The 19718-nt window shown below is 35.8% G+C and overlaps 1 protein-coding gene across 5 annotated transcripts in view; it reads right to left on the bottom strand.

The window, feature by feature from the left end:
• Window positions 1–19718, bottom strand: part of ARHGAP42 (Rho GTPase activating protein 42) — a 312104-nt gene that overhangs the window by 23110 nt on the left and 269276 nt on the right. For all 5 annotated transcript variants that reach the window (XR_010147096.1, NM_001358100.1, XM_016921851.4 and 2 more), the window contains 5 exon segments: window positions 10884–10946; window positions 9839–9913; window positions 9060–9144; window positions 8361–8419; window positions 5052–5157 (listed from right to left, as the gene is read on the bottom strand). Coding sequence is in view for 4 of the 5 variants with exons in the window: in NM_001358100.1 (NP_001345029.1) it covers window positions 5052–5157; window positions 8361–8419; window positions 9060–9144; window positions 9839–9913; window positions 10884–10946 (388 nt within the window). In the remaining variant the exon portion in view is untranslated.

Raw genomic sequence — 19718 nt, 5'->3', positions numbered from 1 at the left:
GGCTTTACCTGAGGTGCAGCAGGCCAAGAATATTGGTGCCAAAATCTCCCTTGTTTCAGGACTACCTCCCTCAGCCACTGCCAAGAGCAATGGGTCAAAGATTTTACCCAGAGGGGGTGGAGTCCATAAGAACAGAAAACTCTGACTTTCTCGCTAAATCATAAGAAATAACTAAGGAAAGAGACAGAAAGAGCCTTTTTAGCATCATAACAAATCTCAAAGACTGTTTGTTTTTTTTTTTTAAGTGACCTGGCAAGGAGCTGGAATTTAACTGGATATGCTCCAGGGTGTTGTCAAAAACAACAGAGCAATCTACTAGCAGTTAGTGAAAACTAACAAGCTGGATGTGATACCAAATGAAGCAGACATATTTATAGATCAGCTAAGGAAATAAACAGAACTCTCCTGAAACTATTGTTATCCCTGGGTGACTGTGGTCATGTCCTAGGCTGCATTCTCTGAAGAGATAATAGAAGAGGCTTCATACAGAGGGGGAAATAGACTTCATTAAAATAGTTCACTAAAGATACTAAATTAGTCTGGGCACGGTGACCCAAACCTGTAATCCCAGCACTTTCGGAGGCCAAGGCGGGTGGATCACCTGAGGATCAGGAGTTCAAGACCAGCCTGACCAACATGGTGAAACTTCATCCCTACCGAAAATACAAAATTAGCCAGGTGTGGTGGCCAGTGCCTGTAATTCCAGCTACCTGGGAGGCTGAGGCAGGAGAATCACTTGAACCCGAGAGGCAGAGGTTGCAGTGAGCTGAGACTGAACCACTGCACTCCAGCCTGGGTGACAGAGTGAGACTCTGTCTCAACAAAAAAAAAAGATACTAAATAAACAAGCAAACAACAATAAAAGCTAGAGAGAATCAGTACTGGTATCAGTATTCGTTGCTACAAAACAGTAGCTAAAATGCCATGTCTTCAACCAAAAAGTATGACAATGCAAAGAAACAGCAAAGTGTGACTCATACACCAGGCAAAAAGTAGATAATAAAAACTGCCTGTGAGCAGACCCAAACGTCAGATTTAAACAGAAAAAGACTTCAAAGAAGTCATAAATATATCCAAAGTCCTCAAGAAAACCATGTCTAAAGATAAAGGAAAGTACAGAGGTGTGGTGGCAATGTTTGATCAAATAGAGAATGTGAATAATGAGAGAGAGGTTATTTTAAAAATAAGAACCAAATGTAAATTGAAGTTGAAAAGCACAATAGCTGAAATGAAAAGTATCAATAGAGACTATGCAATCTGAGGAATGGAGAGAAAGAAAAAAATAAAGAAAGATAGATCATCAGAAAAAAATCTGTGACATTAAGCACACTCATAAATGCATAATGGGAGTACCAGTAGCAGATGAAAGAGAGAAGTAGAAAAAAATACTCAAAGATATAGTGGCTGAAAATTTTCCAAATTTAATTTAAAACATTCATCTATATATCCAAGAAGCTCAACAAACTCCAAGTAGAATAATTGCAAAGATATCCACAGCAAGGCACATCACAGTAAAAGTGCTGAAGCCAAAGACAAAAAGAAAATTCTGAAAGCATCAAGAGAAAAAGTCTTATTGGGGTCTACAGGGAACCCCAATAAGCTTATTTCTCAATAGAAACAATAAAGGCTAGAAGGCAGAGGGATGGCATATTCAAAATGCTTAAAGAAAAAAAAGTCTGCCAACTAAGAATTTTCTATCCAGCAAAACTAACCTGCAAAAAGGAAAGTGAAATAAAGGCATTTTCAGGAAAACAAAAATTGAGAGAACTTATTGCTAGCAGATCTGCATCACAAAAAATACTAAAAGATGTTCTTCAGGCTGAAGGCAAGTGACCTTAGACTGTTCAAATGCACATGTAAAAACAAACAAACAAACAAACAAACACACAAAAAAACAAACAAAAAAAACCCAGTGTAGGTAATTATGTAATTAAAAGAGTATGAATATATATTTCTTCTCCTTCCTTTTCTTGATTTTAAAATGCAATTTTAATAATATGTATGTATTAATAATTATATTGTTGGGCCTATAACATTTAAAAATGTGATATATTTGACAGTAACAGCCCAAATGAAAAGCACAAAGCAAAGCTGTACTGGAGTAAGAAAATAATACCAGATGGTAACTCAAATTCACAGGAACAAATGAAAAGGTTAAAAAATGGTAAGTAAGAAGGTTAATAAATGTATCAAACTCTATAAATGTACTTACTCCTCTTCCCTCAACTTCATTAAGAGGCATTAAATTACATAAATAATTATAACAATGGATTGTTGGGATATAACATATATAGATATAACATGTTTATTAATGATAGCACAAAAAGGAGAAAGAGGAAACAGAACTATGTAAAAATAATGTTTCTATGCTCACATGAATTAAGTTAAGTACATTCTGATAAGATGTATATGATAAGCCCTAGAAAATCTATTAGGACAAGAAAGCAGTAAAATTGAAACTGAATAGCAAAGACAACATGAAACATATAGAAAACAAAAAGAAAAATGGTAGATACAGGTCCAACCACATCAATAATAACATTAAATGTGAATGGATTAAACAATATAATCAAGTCAGAGATTATCAAAGTGAATTAAAAAACAGTAAGATCCAACTATATGCTTTCTACAGTAGATATACATTAGACTCAGAAATACAAACAGGTTGAAAGTAAAAGGATAGAAGATGTATCACGCAAACAGTAACCAAATGAAAGCCAGAAGAACTGTACCAATATCATACAAAATAGATTTTAAAACAAAGAAATGCTATTAGAGATAAAGATAAAATATAATGATAAAAGGATCAATCTGGCCAGGTGTGGTGGCTCATGCCTGTAATCCCAGTGCTTTGGGATGTTGAGGCGGATGCATCATGAGGTCAAGAGAGCGAGACCATCCTGGCCAACATGGTGAAACCCCGTCTCTACTAAAAATGCAAAATTTAGCTAAAATTAGCTGGGCGTGGTGTCACATGCCTCTAGTCCCAGCTACTAAGGAGGCTGAGGCAGGAGAATCACTTGAACCCAGGAGATGGAGGTTGCAGTAGGCCCAGGTCGCGCCACTGCACTCCAGCCTGGCGACAGAGCGAGACTCCGTCTCAAAACAAAAAAAGGGTCAATCTAACAGGAATATATAACAATTATAAACATATATATATAGCTAATAACTGAGTACCCAAATACACGAAGCAAAGTCATGTGCTCCTGAGTGGGCTTTCCAAACAGAGAACCAAGAGTTTTGTTTAGTTTCACATTTGTACTGAGTAAGGATTGTCGGTCACCTGAATATTATTGAATTAAAAACATCGATTGGCAAATTTAATACCACTAGCAAATATCCATGTGTAAAATCAAAAGGTTTTCATTTAGGAGAAATCAACTTTCACTTTTTCCTTTATATTCAAAAGAAATTCCATAATAATTTTCTAAAATGTTATATCTCCTAATGAATACATAAGTCCACCCACAATATATATTTTTTGTAATTTAATAACACTTTTAAATATTTAAATTTAGTTGAGAATCAAAGAAAACACCACAGATAGCAAACAAAAGGACTCTTAGGAAGAAAGCAATGATTTATACTGTTACTCAGAGTTAATTAATGGAAATTTGGAATCAGTCTTTAGTCTTTGGAATCCCAATCTAGGTAGACTGTCCTAATTTTTTTTCAGCCATGAAAGGTTGCCAGGGATCAAGAGTGTTATTAGCTGTTTGCTGTTTTTATAAGTAAATTTGTGGTGATCTGAATGCACATTCAGTGAGCAGGGCTTGACCTTTTGTAAGTTCAGAAAGAAGCCAGGAATGCTGGGGAAGGATGAGCAAAGTAAGTTATATTTCAAATGTATATGGCTCAAATAAGCATAAATTGGGTTATTACTAATTATGAAGAATGAAGGATTAATCATTTTATTGTAAACCATGGTACTCATTAAAATGGGAAATATCCCTATTAAATACTAAATAATGCTACAGGAAATTCTTAAGTAAGTTTAAAACTGGATTTAGACATTTGTTTCCAGCACCATGGCAAACTCACTTCGGGCTTAAATATGTGTTTGTCTCTCTCTCTGTATCTTTCAAATTATAGAGAGATAGATAGTAGATAGATATAATATTTATAATGATTAATTTTACATGTCAACTTGGCTAGGCTATGATACCCAGATATTTGGTTGAAGATTATCCTAGATGTTTCTATTAAGGTATTTTGTTCAGATGACATCATCATTTAAATGAGTAGTCTTTAAGTAGAGTAGATTACCCTCCAAAATGCAGGTGGGCCTCATCCAACCAGTTGAAGATCTTAAAAGAAAAAAAACTGAGTTCCCAGAGTAAGAAGGAATTCTGTCTCAAGATTGCCTTTGGATTCAAGCTTCAACATCAACTCTTCCCTGCCAGCCTGCCCTGCAGATTTCAGACTTATTAGCTTCCGTAATCAAGTGAACCAATTCCTTAAAATCAACCAATCTCTATCTCTTTATATATATATAAAATATATGTACACACACACTATTGCTTTTGTTTCTGCAGATAGCTCTGGCTAATACAGTATTTATCTACAAAGAGAGATGGTAAATATATGAATAAGCTAGCAGCAAAGTTATAAAAATCTCCAGAGATCAAGTGAAATCATGAATACATGGAGAGAATCTAACAGTTAAGTATTAGTTTGACCTAGGGGAACCTGTTGACTTTAGTAGTATAGAGCACTGGTCTTCAAACTCATTGCTTATAATGCACCTAAAAGAATTGGGAGGAAAAAAAACTATATACTCCTTCATTTTTAAGTTGACACATCTAATTGTTTCATCATTAGTTTAACAATTGCAAAAGATATAATTACTTGCATAATTATATGCAAATAAACATATACAGGTACACACACTTACATAGAAATATCTTAAACTGCCATACTATTTTTTAAGCAAATTCAATGGACTCTAATTATAATACCAATGTTATAACATCATCACACACTTTAAAAAGACATGAACAAACTTAACAATGAACAATAAGTTAAATGAACAATGTAAGTTAGAGAATTACTTGACCAGATGCTTTATTAAGATGTCCAGCATCTCTCTGTTTTTCTCCGGCAATTTGTGCACCAATGCATGTACAGCCTCCACCCTGTAGTTTTGGTCATCAGATTCTGTTACATAAAAAAGATTGCAAATGCTCAAGTTTTAATTCCATTCAACTGGGTATGTAAACATTAGTAATCTAATCACAATTACCACTCCTACCCCTCATGCCTCATAGGCATTGCTTCATGTAGTACTGTCATTATCATTCCCTATGGCTTGCAGAAGTTGAGTAACTTGCCCATGGTCATGAAGTTAGGAAGTAGAGAAGCCAAAGAAGCCCAGTTCTACTGATTCCACACAGATGCTCTTAGCCACTGAACTGTATACTTTGATACAGCCAAAACTCATCACCTGCTTGGGTTTTACTACCTGAAGACAGAATCAAACCTTTAGAAATGTGAATGATCACAGCAATTGCTATAGACTGCCTAATGTGCCAGTCATTAGAGTACGTATTAGCCCATTGATATGGTTTGGCTGTGTCCCCACCCAAATCTCATCTTGAATTGTAGTTCCCATAATTCCCACGTGTTGTGGGAGGGACCCAGTGGGAGGTGAGGTAATGGAATCATTGGGCGGTTACCCTATGCTGTTCTCTTGATAGTGAGTGAGTTCTCACAAGATCTGATGGTTTTATACGGGGCTTTTCCCCCTTTCCTCAGCACTTCTCTCTCCTGCCGCCATGTGAGGAGGCACCTTCCGCCATGATTGTAAGTTTCCAGAGTCCTTCCCAGCCATGCGGAACTGTGAGTCAATTAAACCTCTTTTTCTTATAAATTACTGAGTCTTGGATATTTCTTCATAGCAGTGTGGCAATACACCCATAGAAAGCTCCTAGAGATTCAACCCAGTGTGACCAGATGAAGCCCCAGATTCCTCTCCTTATCTTACAAATATAAAGACAATACAGAAGGGCTGTTCTGAAATGTTAGCATTATTACATAAACACAAGCCCAACAGATTTTTAGCCCATAACGACAACAGTAAATGTAAAATGTAAGAAATCATTTATGGCAAGTGTCGTCTGCCAAGTCAAAGCTAAGATGTTGACATGTCTGCTAGAGAAATGTCTAACATTTCAGAACAAGAAAGCTTCACTTAACATTCTCTTACTGCAGCAAATAAATTCTGGGATGATTGCCCACTGTACCAAATTCTTTCTCCAGAAAGTACTTTGACTCATAGGATTCACATTATGGGACTGCCATTTCATCTGGGCGCAGCTATTTAGACATGGAGTGAGGAAAGAGCCTGGCTCAGGCTAAACATGAGGTCTAACCTAGCAATTGGAATGGAGACATTAAAAATCTGATCTTTCTGCATATGTTAAAAGGCAGATAATGTAAAATCAGGGCTGAAGTGACCAAATGTACTCCAAGAAAATCTGACTGGGAAGGAAAGTGAGAATGATAGAAATACAGTAGAGAACAAAGATGAGAGATCCTCCAGAAAGAGTGAGTAGAGAAATGTCAAATCCCAACTTGGCAGTTCCTGGTTGCAGGCTCATGGAAACCCTGACCTCTGTTCTGCCAAGGAATTCACTGAAATATCTCTTAGGATCTGAATAACTTCCCCTTTATACTGAGCTGGACTTTTGCTGCTTGAAACCAAATAACCTAATTTTCTTAACTTAACATCTAGTAAATATGGCTATGTTAGGTCCAGACAAAAGATGAGTTCTTATATATAAGATATATAAGATATTTTAAATATCATAGTCATGAATATTATTATAATAATATAATCATCATTTGCCACAGAAGCAAATGGAGAAAAAACTTGTGACCAAAAGCTTGACTAAAACAATAAGCTCATTGAGCCATTTTAGCCAAGTAGCTCAAATTTCTTTTGTTATAAAGCAAAATTTCTGTAAGAAAGGGTTCTGGGTTAAGAGTAAAAAGAACAAAAAACTGGCTTGCAGCCCTGATTTTGCCATGAATTTATTAGTGTCATTGTACATGTTACTTGCCCACTTTGCATCCTGATTTCCTAGTTCATCGAATGAGAGGTCAGATTATATATTTTTTCTGGTCCTGTATGTCTTACAAAGATTTCTATGAAGAGGAGGTAGAGTGGAGAGCTTCAAGAGAAAACTAAATAGTGTAGATTTATATGAGATCATGTGGTTAGTCATAAATGCTGGATTGAAAACCGAGGTCATTCAACTTTATGTGACACTTTTATCAGCACACATTTCCTGTGACATTACAATGTGTGCAAATAAACTAACGCAACTAATTTCTTTCTTGGATTGTGAAAAATAATCTGGTTGTAGTCACACCTCATACATCTTAACAATGAAATGCCAGCTCTTAATTGTTACAAGTTGTTGTGATGGGCTCAGATGGTACCTGGCACTTCAGTCTCAATGGTTTACAAATACACGTTACTAACTTCTCAGATAACATATATCAACTCTTCCTGCTAATATTTTAAATTGATCTATCTATTCATATCACATGACGGCAATCACAGATCTAAACAAATGACATAAATGTGATCATTGCAAATAAAATATGAGGGAGAGGGGATTGATGGAAGCACCTGCTGTCTGCCAAAAATATTTGACTCATCTCCAGATTGAGGAATACAGCACATGAGCATGTGCAGGGACATAATTGTCTGTACATATTTAGAGTCCTGCTTAGTTGCTCTTACAAGAAACTGGTATTTGTCATTCAAATAAAATGAAATTAGAATAATAATTCCTCATGGTTCTTTATAATCACCACACTTACCCAATGAGGTCTCACTAAGTGTCAAAATATTTCAGTTAATTCTGCAATTTCTTATTGGCTTCTAAACCACATTATAAATTACTAAATATCAGATTAACAACTTTTTTCTTTTTTTTAATTTGAGATGGAGTTTCGCTCTTGTTGCCTGGGCTGGAATGCAATGGCGCGATCTCGACTCACCACAACCTCCGCCTCCTGGGTTCAAGCGATTCTCCTGCCTCAGCTTCCCGAGCAGCTGGGATTACAGGCATGTGCCACCATGCCCAGCTAATTTTGTATTTTTAGTAGAGACAGGGTTTCTCCATGTTGGTCAGGCTGGTCTCGAACTCCCGAACTCAGGTGATCCACCAGCCTTGGCCTCCCAAAGTGCTGGAATTACAGGTTTGAGCCACTGCACCCAGCCCAGATTAACAACTTTTTAAGCAATACTTGAAAAACATCTTCACTAGCTGATACTAGTAATATATGCCTAAGTATGGCAGCATAAAACTACATCAATTATAATGTGTATATGATGCAAGTATACTTACTAACAGCAATGATAAAATCTTTGTGCAACTTGTAAGTCATCAGTGGTTCTGCAAGGCACCTACAACAGAGAAAGGAAACACATGTTAGAATAGTAGAATCTTTTATTCTCCCCTAAACGTTAAGTGTTTCTTTAAGAATTAGGTGACTGTTATTCATCAATTAAAAATAAAATAACACATAAATAAGTAAATAAAAGAATTGGGTGATTTGGCAGTATGATAAAGTTCCAGTAGTGGGGCCACAGAGAGACCTGAAACACAGACCTCGAAGACACCAATGTACTTCTTTCCATGACTGTATTAAGAGGGGAGACTGGGAGTCTCCCAATATCAGAATTACCTTACCAGAGGAACAAATATGGGAACAATAGTTAAAAAACAAAACAAAAACAACACAACTTTCCATTCCAATTTGTTATTTAAAAAAGTACATAAAAATCCCATATACATATGGGACAACAAATACTAATTCAGTACTCAAAATATTATATAGCCTTTTAAATTATTATTGAAAAAATCAAGTACAAGTTCCAGAACACTAAATGTAAATGTTACCATGTCATGCTATTTCACCTTATGTGAGGGAACTGAGCTACTGAGTGAAGCTTCTGGACACAGGCTCCATGAAGTCACGTGGTCACTACTCAAGGGGTGAGTCAGAGATTACATCCAGAGTACCAGGAGTTAAACCCTCCTCACCTGAGGTAGTTTTTCAGCCCACTTGTTATCGTCTTATTGTCCCACAGTTCAATATCAATATCAATATCAGGAGGGGATTTAGGAGCTGGAAAGAATAAAACAAGGTGTTTAAATTGTGCAGTTCAAAATATTTCTTATGCAATTATGAAAAATGGGCACAAACATAAGTAGGTCAAAAGAGAGAGGTATTCATTTCTTAGAATGCCAAGAGTTAACATTAGTACTGTTGTTTGTGTGAATTGATAAAAAGCTGACACTAAACCTCAAAGATATATCTTATGAAATAAGTCTCCCAAATGAAATTATTGCTAATTGTTAACATGACAGAGCACTTACCATGTGCCTAGCATGCTTCTAAGTGCTTTACGGAGATTAACATATTCAATCCTCACAACTCTTAAGAGGCAGGTACCATTATTATCCCTATTTTTATAAATGAGGAGGCTGAGACACAAAGACGTTAAGCAAATTACTCAAGGTCACAAAACCTGTAAGTGGCTGAGCTAGGATTCCAAATGACTCCAGCTAGCATCCACGCATCTTATTGTATCTCTAGCTTACCAAAGGACACTTGGGAGAAAAAAATACAGTATTATAAAAATGCCCCCTCAAATTCTCATCGTTCATCTATTATAAATAAACATTAAGAACTGAATACACATATGAACTTTAAATATTATTTGAAAATATTCAAAGACAAGCACTAGTCAAAGAAGTCCATACTTTAGATTACCTATAAGAACACAAAAATTATGTAAGTTGCTTCATCCAAAACTTACAAAATGTGGTATTCATGAGTTTTTGAACTTTGGAGTTCACTCCTCCTATTCGGTAGAGTCCTAAAATGGTGATACCTAATAGGAAGGAAAATCACAAGAAAATGGCTTGAGATACAGCTTGGCAAGTACAGAATGTTAAAAACTCAGACATATGCCTAACAAAATTCGAAAGCTACTTATCCAATTTCACAGTCTAACTTTAGCAAAGCTATCCTGGAAATACCCATCAGACTTCTATTTCTCAGAGCAGACACTGAACAGTGATTTGAAAGTCTTTGAAGATCTTCAAAGTAGCAAAGTGTAGCTGCCTATTCACTATTATTTGAATATAAAAAAGCAATGGAGATGGGAAGGGATGATCGATATTACTCATATTCTATTTCTTCAGAGTCACGGAGTCCTCCTGCATGTTGAAAAGTCCTATGGCATTTATATCTTCATTTTAGAGATGAGGAAACAGATTCAGAGAATTCAAGGAAACTACTTCTCAGAATGTTGAAGTGGCAGCACTTAAAATTTAAATATAAGTTTATGGAACTCCAAAACCCAATATGAATTTTGCTTTAGCCAAATTTTCCTGGAAGTGAGTTTAACGTTTAACTGGAGTGGACTTCAAGACAGAGGTCATGATTAAAACGAAGAAAGGTACCAAAACTGTGGCAGTGACAAATCAGTAAAAGAAAGAATATAAGGAAGGAAGGGAGTGAAGACAAGCTCCTTAAGAATCTAACCTCCTTAATGCTTGGAAAAAAAAAAAATCAAAGAGGTGCTTGCAGTAATAAATAATGCAGGGTTTCTCAGTAAGAAGTACGGTGAGGCTGTATTAGAAAAAAATCTAAAAAAGAAGTACGCCTAAAGCATGATTTTTAGTAAACTGAAGCTCAAGGTATAGCTATTTGTATACTGATACATACATTTATATCACTCTTAAAATTAACCCACGTTAATGACCAAATACATCTTCAGTGATTTATCTACTCTGAGAGTTTTCCATGTAAGAATGAGACACATGACAGGAATGCTATACCGATCAGGCAACACTGACCTCTTGTTTCCACAGCTTGAATGCATTTTCTCACAAAGTTGAACCCTGCTTCATTCAAATACACTGAAAATAAGAGAGAAATCGCATTAGGTGTTTACGCTGAACTCACATTCCCCCTTCAGTTGGCTCTGTTCACTGGGCCTTTATGACTCAACAGTAGAGAGGTTTGTTCTGAGTCTTCCAAATATTTTGGTTAGAGGCTGACTTTTTATTTTGGGGTAGAAGTAAAGGAGGGAACTTCACCCTCACAGCTATTGTGTCAACCTGCTAAGATCCTTCACAGAAAGTATATTACAATGATCTCATCCACTTTTCCTAAAAATAGCATTACTCCTTTACTACGCGTTTTCTTTCAGATGACAGGAGCAAATGCAGTAAGAATAAATCCTTATTATGTATTGAAACTTGTATTATAAAGCCTTTCACATATCCTTTCCCACGATTCTCAAAACATTATGAGGTAAAGAAAAGGCTCTGCAGTCTTAAGATGATTCCCTGGGTTGCTGAAAACCTCCACTGCTCTCAGTTTTAAGCTCCAGAGTCAGGATTCAAACTCGGGTCTGATTCTACGCTCCATGTTCTATTTTTCATTTTGCTACCATATTTAAAATAATTCAAAACATGCATTGTCAGTCACTAAACATCCCCAAAAGGTCCTAGGATTATGAAATTGCAGTTTATTTTCATTGTTTTTTGGCTAGATTTTCTTTGGATCAATTCTAATTTTTTTAAAGGATTTTGGGGCGAGGTCAAATTAAATTACTTATTTAAAGAGAAAGCATTTATTTAAAAAATACCAACTAACACCCAGAGGAAAAACTGAAAAATTTTTGAACTATGTTACAAATTTTCATCACATGTGGTAGAGACATGATTTTTAAAATATTCTCAAATAATAAATGAGGAGAATTCAAACCAATACAAATTTAAAACTAACTTCCATTTAAAGACAGTAGATTAAACACATTCTTGTAACTCAAAATAGATCCCCAGACAAAAAAATATATATCAAAAAAATTATGATAAAAATCAAGAAAGGGTAACAGCAACAAACTAAAAACTGAAAAAAATTCTAGGCACAGCAAGCCAATGGAACTGAATTGATTGACAGAAAGGCGTGAAAAATCTGTGCCTAACAATGGAACTAGAGGTACTACTATGAAGAGGTATTTATTATGTGTTGTTAGGTGACAAAAGCAATCGACAGGACAATAAGGCCTATTTTCTCAAAATGAAAAAATTTGAGGGTATGTATGACTGTTTCTATTTTCCTAAGAAAAAACTCCACGAATATATATGCAAACTACTGGTAAGGAGAAAGAGGGCAAAAGTTAGAAATTGTCATTTTTAATTCACTAGGCATTTTGGGATTATTTGACATTTTGAAAAATATATATATATGTGTGTATATATATGTGTGTGTGTGTATGTGTCTAGTACTCTAAAAAGAACTTCAAAACTCTAGAAATAAAAATGTCAAAACTAAAATAAGTATTGCCATCAATGGGAAGTGGCTCATTTATTTCTTTGTCCCCAGTGTCCTAGGTCAAAAGAACAGAACTCAGTGAATACTTTCAGTGAACTCAACACACAAAAATGAATGGCCATGGCATCTCATTAGAGTGCAGCTAATGACCTACCTACATGGGAGTGAAGCTTTTCTTGGACACCAAAGAGAGACTGCTTGCTTCCAATAACCCCAAAATGCCCAGCATAACACTAAGCATTCAGACATTTTAAAATACTTTTTGAATATAGGAGACAGGTAAGATGGAAAAGTGAGGAATCATTTAATTTTCAGTTTTAAGGACAACAACAAAAACTGAGACAAAAAAAATGTAACCCTAGGTAAAAACAAGACACTAGCATTTTTATATCTATTAAAACTGCAAGTTCCTGACATTTAAAATGTTTGGTACTAGAGGTCACATTGTTCCACTTTTCAATAACAAGATATATTAAGAGAAAAAGACAACCATTTTTTAAAAATTTCAATTGAACTTCCTTTCAACAAAAAAGAATGAAGACAGTTATGACATAAAACAGAATTTCTCTCTTAAGTATTCATTTTGAGAAAAATAAGTAATAACCAGGCTGTACCTCAAAGTATACTGGGATATTTGGCAGCAATATTCCAGTCTTTTCTAATAAACTGATATCACAAGCTCATCATGTAGAATGACATCTTACTGAGAGTCAGTCTAACTGCAGGGTTACTCTACGGATGCTGCCGTTCTGACATATTCCATGGATCCTGTACTTAGCTCCCGTCATGTGAGTAAATACAACATTATCAATCAATTCAGAGATGTGGAAGAATATACTGTGTTGGCAAAAATAACCATGAATTTTTGTTTCCTTTGACCATCCTTTGCTTTGACTGAAAGAGTAGTTTCATGGTGCAGAGATAGCGTCCAGCTTTGTTTAAAGACAGGAAAACCTAAGGCCAATTCTCAGCTCTAGTATCACTGCTGTATATCTGAGGTAGGGGAAGTGTGCCTATTATTTTATAAACAAGTTCCTTCATTTATAAAATGAGGGAAGTAACAATACCTAAGTTAAACAGTTGTAGTAAGATGAAGACAAACGGAAGAGTGCCTAACAATGGAACAAGACGAATTCAATGCTAGGTTTTTTTTTTCTATCTGCTCCTGTCTACATGTCACTGCTATATGAAGGAAAACATAAGAAGAAATTATAAAAGAAGCCAGTCATTAGTTCTAATTAGATGAGAGGGGCAGTAGTTACTCTTCTACTTATTAGCTCTGTTACTAGGCATGGTTTTGATCTCTGTGCCTCAGTTTCCTCTCCTACAAAATAAAGATAATAGTATCTTCTTCATAGCACTGTTTAAAGATGAAGCAAGTTAACATTTGCAAAGCTCCTAGAATAGTGTATGCTTAGAATATAGTAAGTGCCTTAGAGTATTGGCTCTTATCATTATCATTATTATTGACTAGAGAAAAATGCAAATCTCTACATATGTAAATTTTGTGAATAAGGCATTCTTCCCGCAGGGCTAAAATCACTGGGGCTTGAGGGACTGTCAGCCACAAGTGTTGTTTTTTGAACAGGCATATATCACTTTGTCACTTATTTTTAAAATATTCGTGGATAGCGCAATGATCTGTTTCTTCAAACAGACATAGATCAGGCATAAACCAGGCAGGCCCTGTGAACCTAGTCACTGAAAAAATAGTAAGTTGGATATTAAGAAATGTCCCTATGTGCTCATTATACTCCAATAAATACAATGAAAAAACATATCCTCTCACTAGAGCTAAACAGACTATAGCAGACTGAAATTACTGTTTACCCATTATCTGTTGTCCCTCCCTGCAAGAAGATTATATTTCTCAGCACCCTTGAAGCCAGGCTTGGTCATGTGATACACATTAACAATGAAATATGAACAGAAGTGACATGTGTCTTTACCCAGCAGCCACTAAGAGCCAGTATGTGGCTTGCAATTTTCTTTTTCCTTTGTCACAGGATCAGCAATGATACAAAGGGAGGCTTCTCTATCAACTCAAGTTCCAGAGTGAAAACAATGTTGAGAGTCACTGCTGACCTATATGGACATGTACTATAAAGAAGAAATGAACCTATATTGTCATCAGCCTCTGAGACTTGAGGATCATCTATTACTAAGCATAACCTGGCCAGTTCTGATTTAGTTGTGTATAACTTAATTCACTGTGGCAAAACTCACTGAAATAAAGGCAATCCCACACAATGAACTTTTCCTCCCTTAACTGGAATATGTCCCTTTTGACTACTGACTTATCAATTCACATAACAAAGGCAGCAAAGAGCAGCAGTGGCAGTGCCTGTTGATGGTTGCTTTGCAAACAACCATCAACTATAGACAGCGCCTTCACTTGAGCACCCAGCAATTTCTTCTGAGGTCTGAGAAGAGGACAAGATGGCTAAAATAGTTTGTCTTCCAATGACTGTGGATGAAGTAGTCACAAGGATTGTCATTTCTGAGGGAAGTCAGTGGCAAACACATTCTGTAATGGAAAATGACCAGTTTTCCAAAGCCAAGAAGGGGTTACTATACTTAATGCATCAGTGCTCGTGAGAATTCAACTAAAACGTGTCCTCTTAACATCCAAAAACAAAACAAAAAACAAAAAATCAAAAACACCCGGGAACTCTTTCATGTTCAAATGTCGATGGAAAGGGTTATTACTAAATCAAATTGCACCATTAAAAAGGCTGATAATTAATGATAATTCTCCTTCAGTGGAGGACAAGGTACTTCCGGGGCAACAGCAAGGAGAGGAGGATAAGTATCCTACACAGGAGAAATAACGATTGCTGATTTGGGCTCAATGCTTGGCCCAGAGCAGGCAGCCAATACATGCTTATTGATTCATGGCTTGCTAGTTACTGGTTTGTACCAGGATTGCTCAAGTACCTTCTCTGATGGTTTCTATTAGGGTTAGAGTTTATTAGCTCACATAAGCTACATTTGTGAACACTTTCCCAGTCCCAAGCCCTACCCCAGCCCTGTATCTCCTCCATTGTAGAGAGAAGCAGAGGGATACCCAGAATACAACTACTACCAAATTCTGTAATATGAGAATTAGAATTCTGTAACATTAATGATACTTGGCCTTCATGGGTGAGGGTAGAAGCAGAAGACAGACTAACTTAATCAACTTAATATATTCAATCAAAAGTTAAGTCTAAACCTTTTTTTTTCCCCCTGTAAACTGTTCAGGGATAAAGCCTTTATTGAAACCTTTAAAAAGTTTCCATAAGGCAGTTTAGCAGCACAAAAGCTATTAATCTCAACAGAATTCAAACAGCCATGAGGAAAGGAAAAAGAATAGTCTTCCACAGAGCTAACAAAGCAAAAGTCCTTGCACCTTCAATTTCCTAGCAATTCAAAACCTAGTATGTCCTTACAGATGTAATCTACTTGACCTTACAGTACATTCTCAGGGTTGATAAAACAAAGCAACATTTGTCTTTAATTTTTAATTCACTTTGTTGATCTCCTGTTTCAGATTAAAAGGTCCCTTATCACAGATAACTAATATCATGCTATATGTTAACTGAAATAAATAAAAAATAAATTAGTACATTTATCAGTGTTCATGATACCTACTGGACCTTTTCTCTGCTCCTTAAGGATGGGCAGTTAACTCTCCATAGCTCTGGCCCAAATTGTTCTTTCATTCTGCTCTGCCCATGAAGAGCACTTGAGCTATGACATCTTCTTGGGCCTCTGTGATAAAAACAAAACTGTAACTGATCAAAGATCAGGGGATTATATGGTAAAGAAGGAGGATGATAACCTAGGGACATCTGCGAACTTCCAGAACCAAACTATCTAAACCACAATATGAAGCTCAAGAACACTCATAACAGACGGTAACTGCATAGAATGAGAAGAAGAAAAAGCTTATTGCTGTGGAGAATAGATACACGGGTACACTTGAGGAAAGTCACTGAAACACACAAGCAGAAATTTAGAGCTGTTGGGAAATTTCAAGACTATCTTCTGTTCCAATCCCTTCAATTTTGTACAAGGACTGAATGTTAGGTGACTTTGTCATTACACACATAAATATTGACTTTTATTAGTGGAAAGTCAATGGAAAAGAACTTCCTTTTTCTTACTCGCAGTACCTGGAGTAGAGTAGGTGCACAATGGAATATTTTTGAACTGACTGCATGAGAGAATGAGATCTAAGTGCCTTTTCTTTCACAGTGCTCACCTTCTCCAGACCCAGGGTTGAATGACCAGCTCAGAAGCCATCACACAAAACTCATATTTGAATGGGGACAAGGCTCAGAGCACCAATTGAGAATGTCAGAGAAAGAAAGCCTAGAAGAAATGTTAACTGCTTTTGCCTCTGTAAATGACTGTTCCAAGATGGAGGTCTTGGGGCAGGAAAGGTATGTCATAAAATGTAATTTTGTTCCTTTGAAAGATGTATTCAAATGGCAGAACTATAGAAAACATATGGGTGAGCTACTTTTTACCAAATGTCCCCAGTGTCATGGCTTGAGGACTAGTTTAGTGCTAATCTTAATTGAATGGCATGTGATTGAGGACTAGTTTAGTGCTAATCTTAATTGAATGGCATCTGTTTAATATTGATGATAGATATTACTACTACAAAAATAAATTCATTCCCGAAGTCTTACAGTTTCACGGATATTGCAGCATATTTTACAACCAGAAAAGTATTTGTAAATTCAATACCCTGTCATTGACCAATATTTTATTTTCTTATTTGATGTTTTTTCATAAAGGTGATTCAAGCTTTCCTTTTCAAGTCTCATTTACGGCATCCATACTTTGAAAATGGTAAATTAAGAGTAACTATTAATACAAGGTAGGAAGACTTTTGCATGTTAGTCTCACAAAGAGTAGCATGAAACTACAGTCACAGCATAGTTTTATTCTTCATTCCATGGCATTTGTTCTCTGTAAATTCATACTATGGCCCTATTTTAGAACATTAGATATTTCTCACACTGTTGCTTGTAGGATTTTCAGTGAAGGCACAGATGTTATGATTGCTTCTAAATGGCTGGCATTCAAACAAACGTTTACCTAAGTTATATATTTTACCATCCTAAACTTCATTGTCTTCAGCAGTTCAAAAACACAAATACATATTATACAAAACTGAATTTCCAAAGGACAACAAGAGTATTTTAGAATAAGTGGAAGCCATCTGAATTAAGGAGGATATAAATGAGTACTCTTCGAAGTGGCCGGTGAGTTAGGGCTGGTACTGGTTTCCAATACCAGTTACAGGAGAAGTTACATACTGAAATTGATGCAATGCTACCTTTAGGGGAGTCAAATATCAACCAAAAAGAAATACAAGATCTCAAGAACAGGATGATGTACAAAAAAATGGTTAGAGCGCCTGACAAAAAGAAAGATATAAACTGATTTAAGCACTTAACACAATGAGCTCACATGACTTATTCAAGACCTAACAGGTATAAGAATTTCACAATCACTGAAACACAAATTTACCCGAGGAGTTCGACAGGAGTTTGATACCAACATGGCCAACATGGTGAGGCCCCACCTCTACTAAAAACACAAAAATCAGCTGGGCACTGGGTGTGGTGGCATGTGCCTGTAATCCCAGCTACTTGGGAGGCTGAGGTAGGAGAATTGCTTGAACCCAGGAGGCGGAGGTTGCAGTGAGCTGAGATCTTGCCATTGCACTTGAGCCTGGGCAACAGTGTGAGACTCTATCTCAAAAAAAAAAAAAAAAAAAAAAAAAAGCCTGACTTAGGTGAATTAGTAATACCACAATGTCCACCCCAGAGGTGCTGGCAGCTAAATTCTGGAAAGTGAGTCCAATCCTGTGCCTTTGAGCCAGGGTTTCTTTCATTGGTAGCACCTGCCATAGTCTTGACTTTTCAACAGGGTAGTGATTCTGTTTGGGTGAGCAAATTTGAATCCCCATGTGTGTGACAGCTAAAAATAAGTGTAATTTTCAATAAGTTTAGTTTATGCAAAAGTAGTAAGACCTTTTGAAATCACTATGCAATTGAGTGTATTTATTTAGAAGGTTTACAATACTTAATTTCAACATAATACTTAATCTGCATTTATAAAGTGATTTATTAGATTAAAAAAGTTGCTAGGTGTTGAAAAGTTTATATTTGTCAGGATCACAAATCAGTCTAATTAGGGTGACTTTGACAGAATAAAATTCACTATTTTGTCATCAGTTGATATGTCTTAAGGAAACTTGACTAATTAAATGTACAAATGGGAGAATTCTGTCAGATTTATGAAAACAAAATAAAGTGAAAACGACTTAGTTTTAAAAGTTAGTGCAATTACAAATAAGATTTGTATACTGATTAAAAACAGGCTTCAAGTAAAAATATGGCTTAAAATAAATCAAATATTAAAAATAAAACTTAAAAATAAAGCTTAAGATTCATAACCTTAAGCACTAAAGTAGAAGCTTGTAATATTTCTTCTGTAACCAAAAATCTTCCCTTGGGTAATAAAAGCCTACTGGTACTAATGAGAAAAATAAGAGCAAATCTGTGCTCAGCACATGTCTCAGGGAAGGCCTGTATTGACTACTATGGAGAAGAGACGGGTTCTGTCACAAGGAGCTCAGAGTACTGGGTAGGAAACTAATATACCATACAAAAAGCCAGAGTGTGAGACATGATATAAACACACGCACTCTAGCACTGCTATTTTTCTGAAACACACACCATTTTATAATTATAATTGAAGGCACAGTGATGTTTCTGGTGGCTGACACTGCAGGATACCAATTTCCAGAAGAATGATTCTGTACTGCATGAAGATGCAGACTCCCTCTCCATCATAAGTACATTAGTTTTGGTGGTACATTTAATTAAGCATCAGTATATTCTGATCAACTTGACTATGCCACCATTCAGAAGCCCTACTCAACACTGTATATAGGTGCAATTGTCTTCCATGAAGGATTTGTCCTTGGGTAATTTGAATTTGAAAGGACTAACCTTATAGTGCATATCAACAATCAAACTAATGTTAGAAAACACATTTCACACTCTTCTCAAATGCAATTTATACAAAAGATTATTTTTTAGGTAATTATTTAGAATGAACATTCAGTACATATAAAACTCTCACCATTTGGTTAATGTATCTGTGATTAGATAAAAGTTGGCAATAAAGGATTTTATACTAATCACTTTCCTTGATTCCAATAAGGAAGTAAATGTGAGAATAAAAACTGGAAATAGTTTTTTAAAATATTATTTAAAAATAATTTTTAAATTATGTTATTTAATTATTGAAACATCTTTTATATCATGCATTTTCTTTTGATA

The sequence above is a fragment of the Pan troglodytes genome, chromosome 9 (genome assembly GCF_028858775.2).
Source record: "Pan troglodytes isolate AG18354 chromosome 9, NHGRI_mPanTro3-v2.0_pri, whole genome shotgun sequence".
Lineage (NCBI taxonomy): Eukaryota > Metazoa > Chordata > Mammalia > Primates > Hominidae > Pan > Pan troglodytes.
Note: the sequence above shows the minus strand (reverse complement) of the source record. Positions and strands in the feature narration are given on the sequence as shown.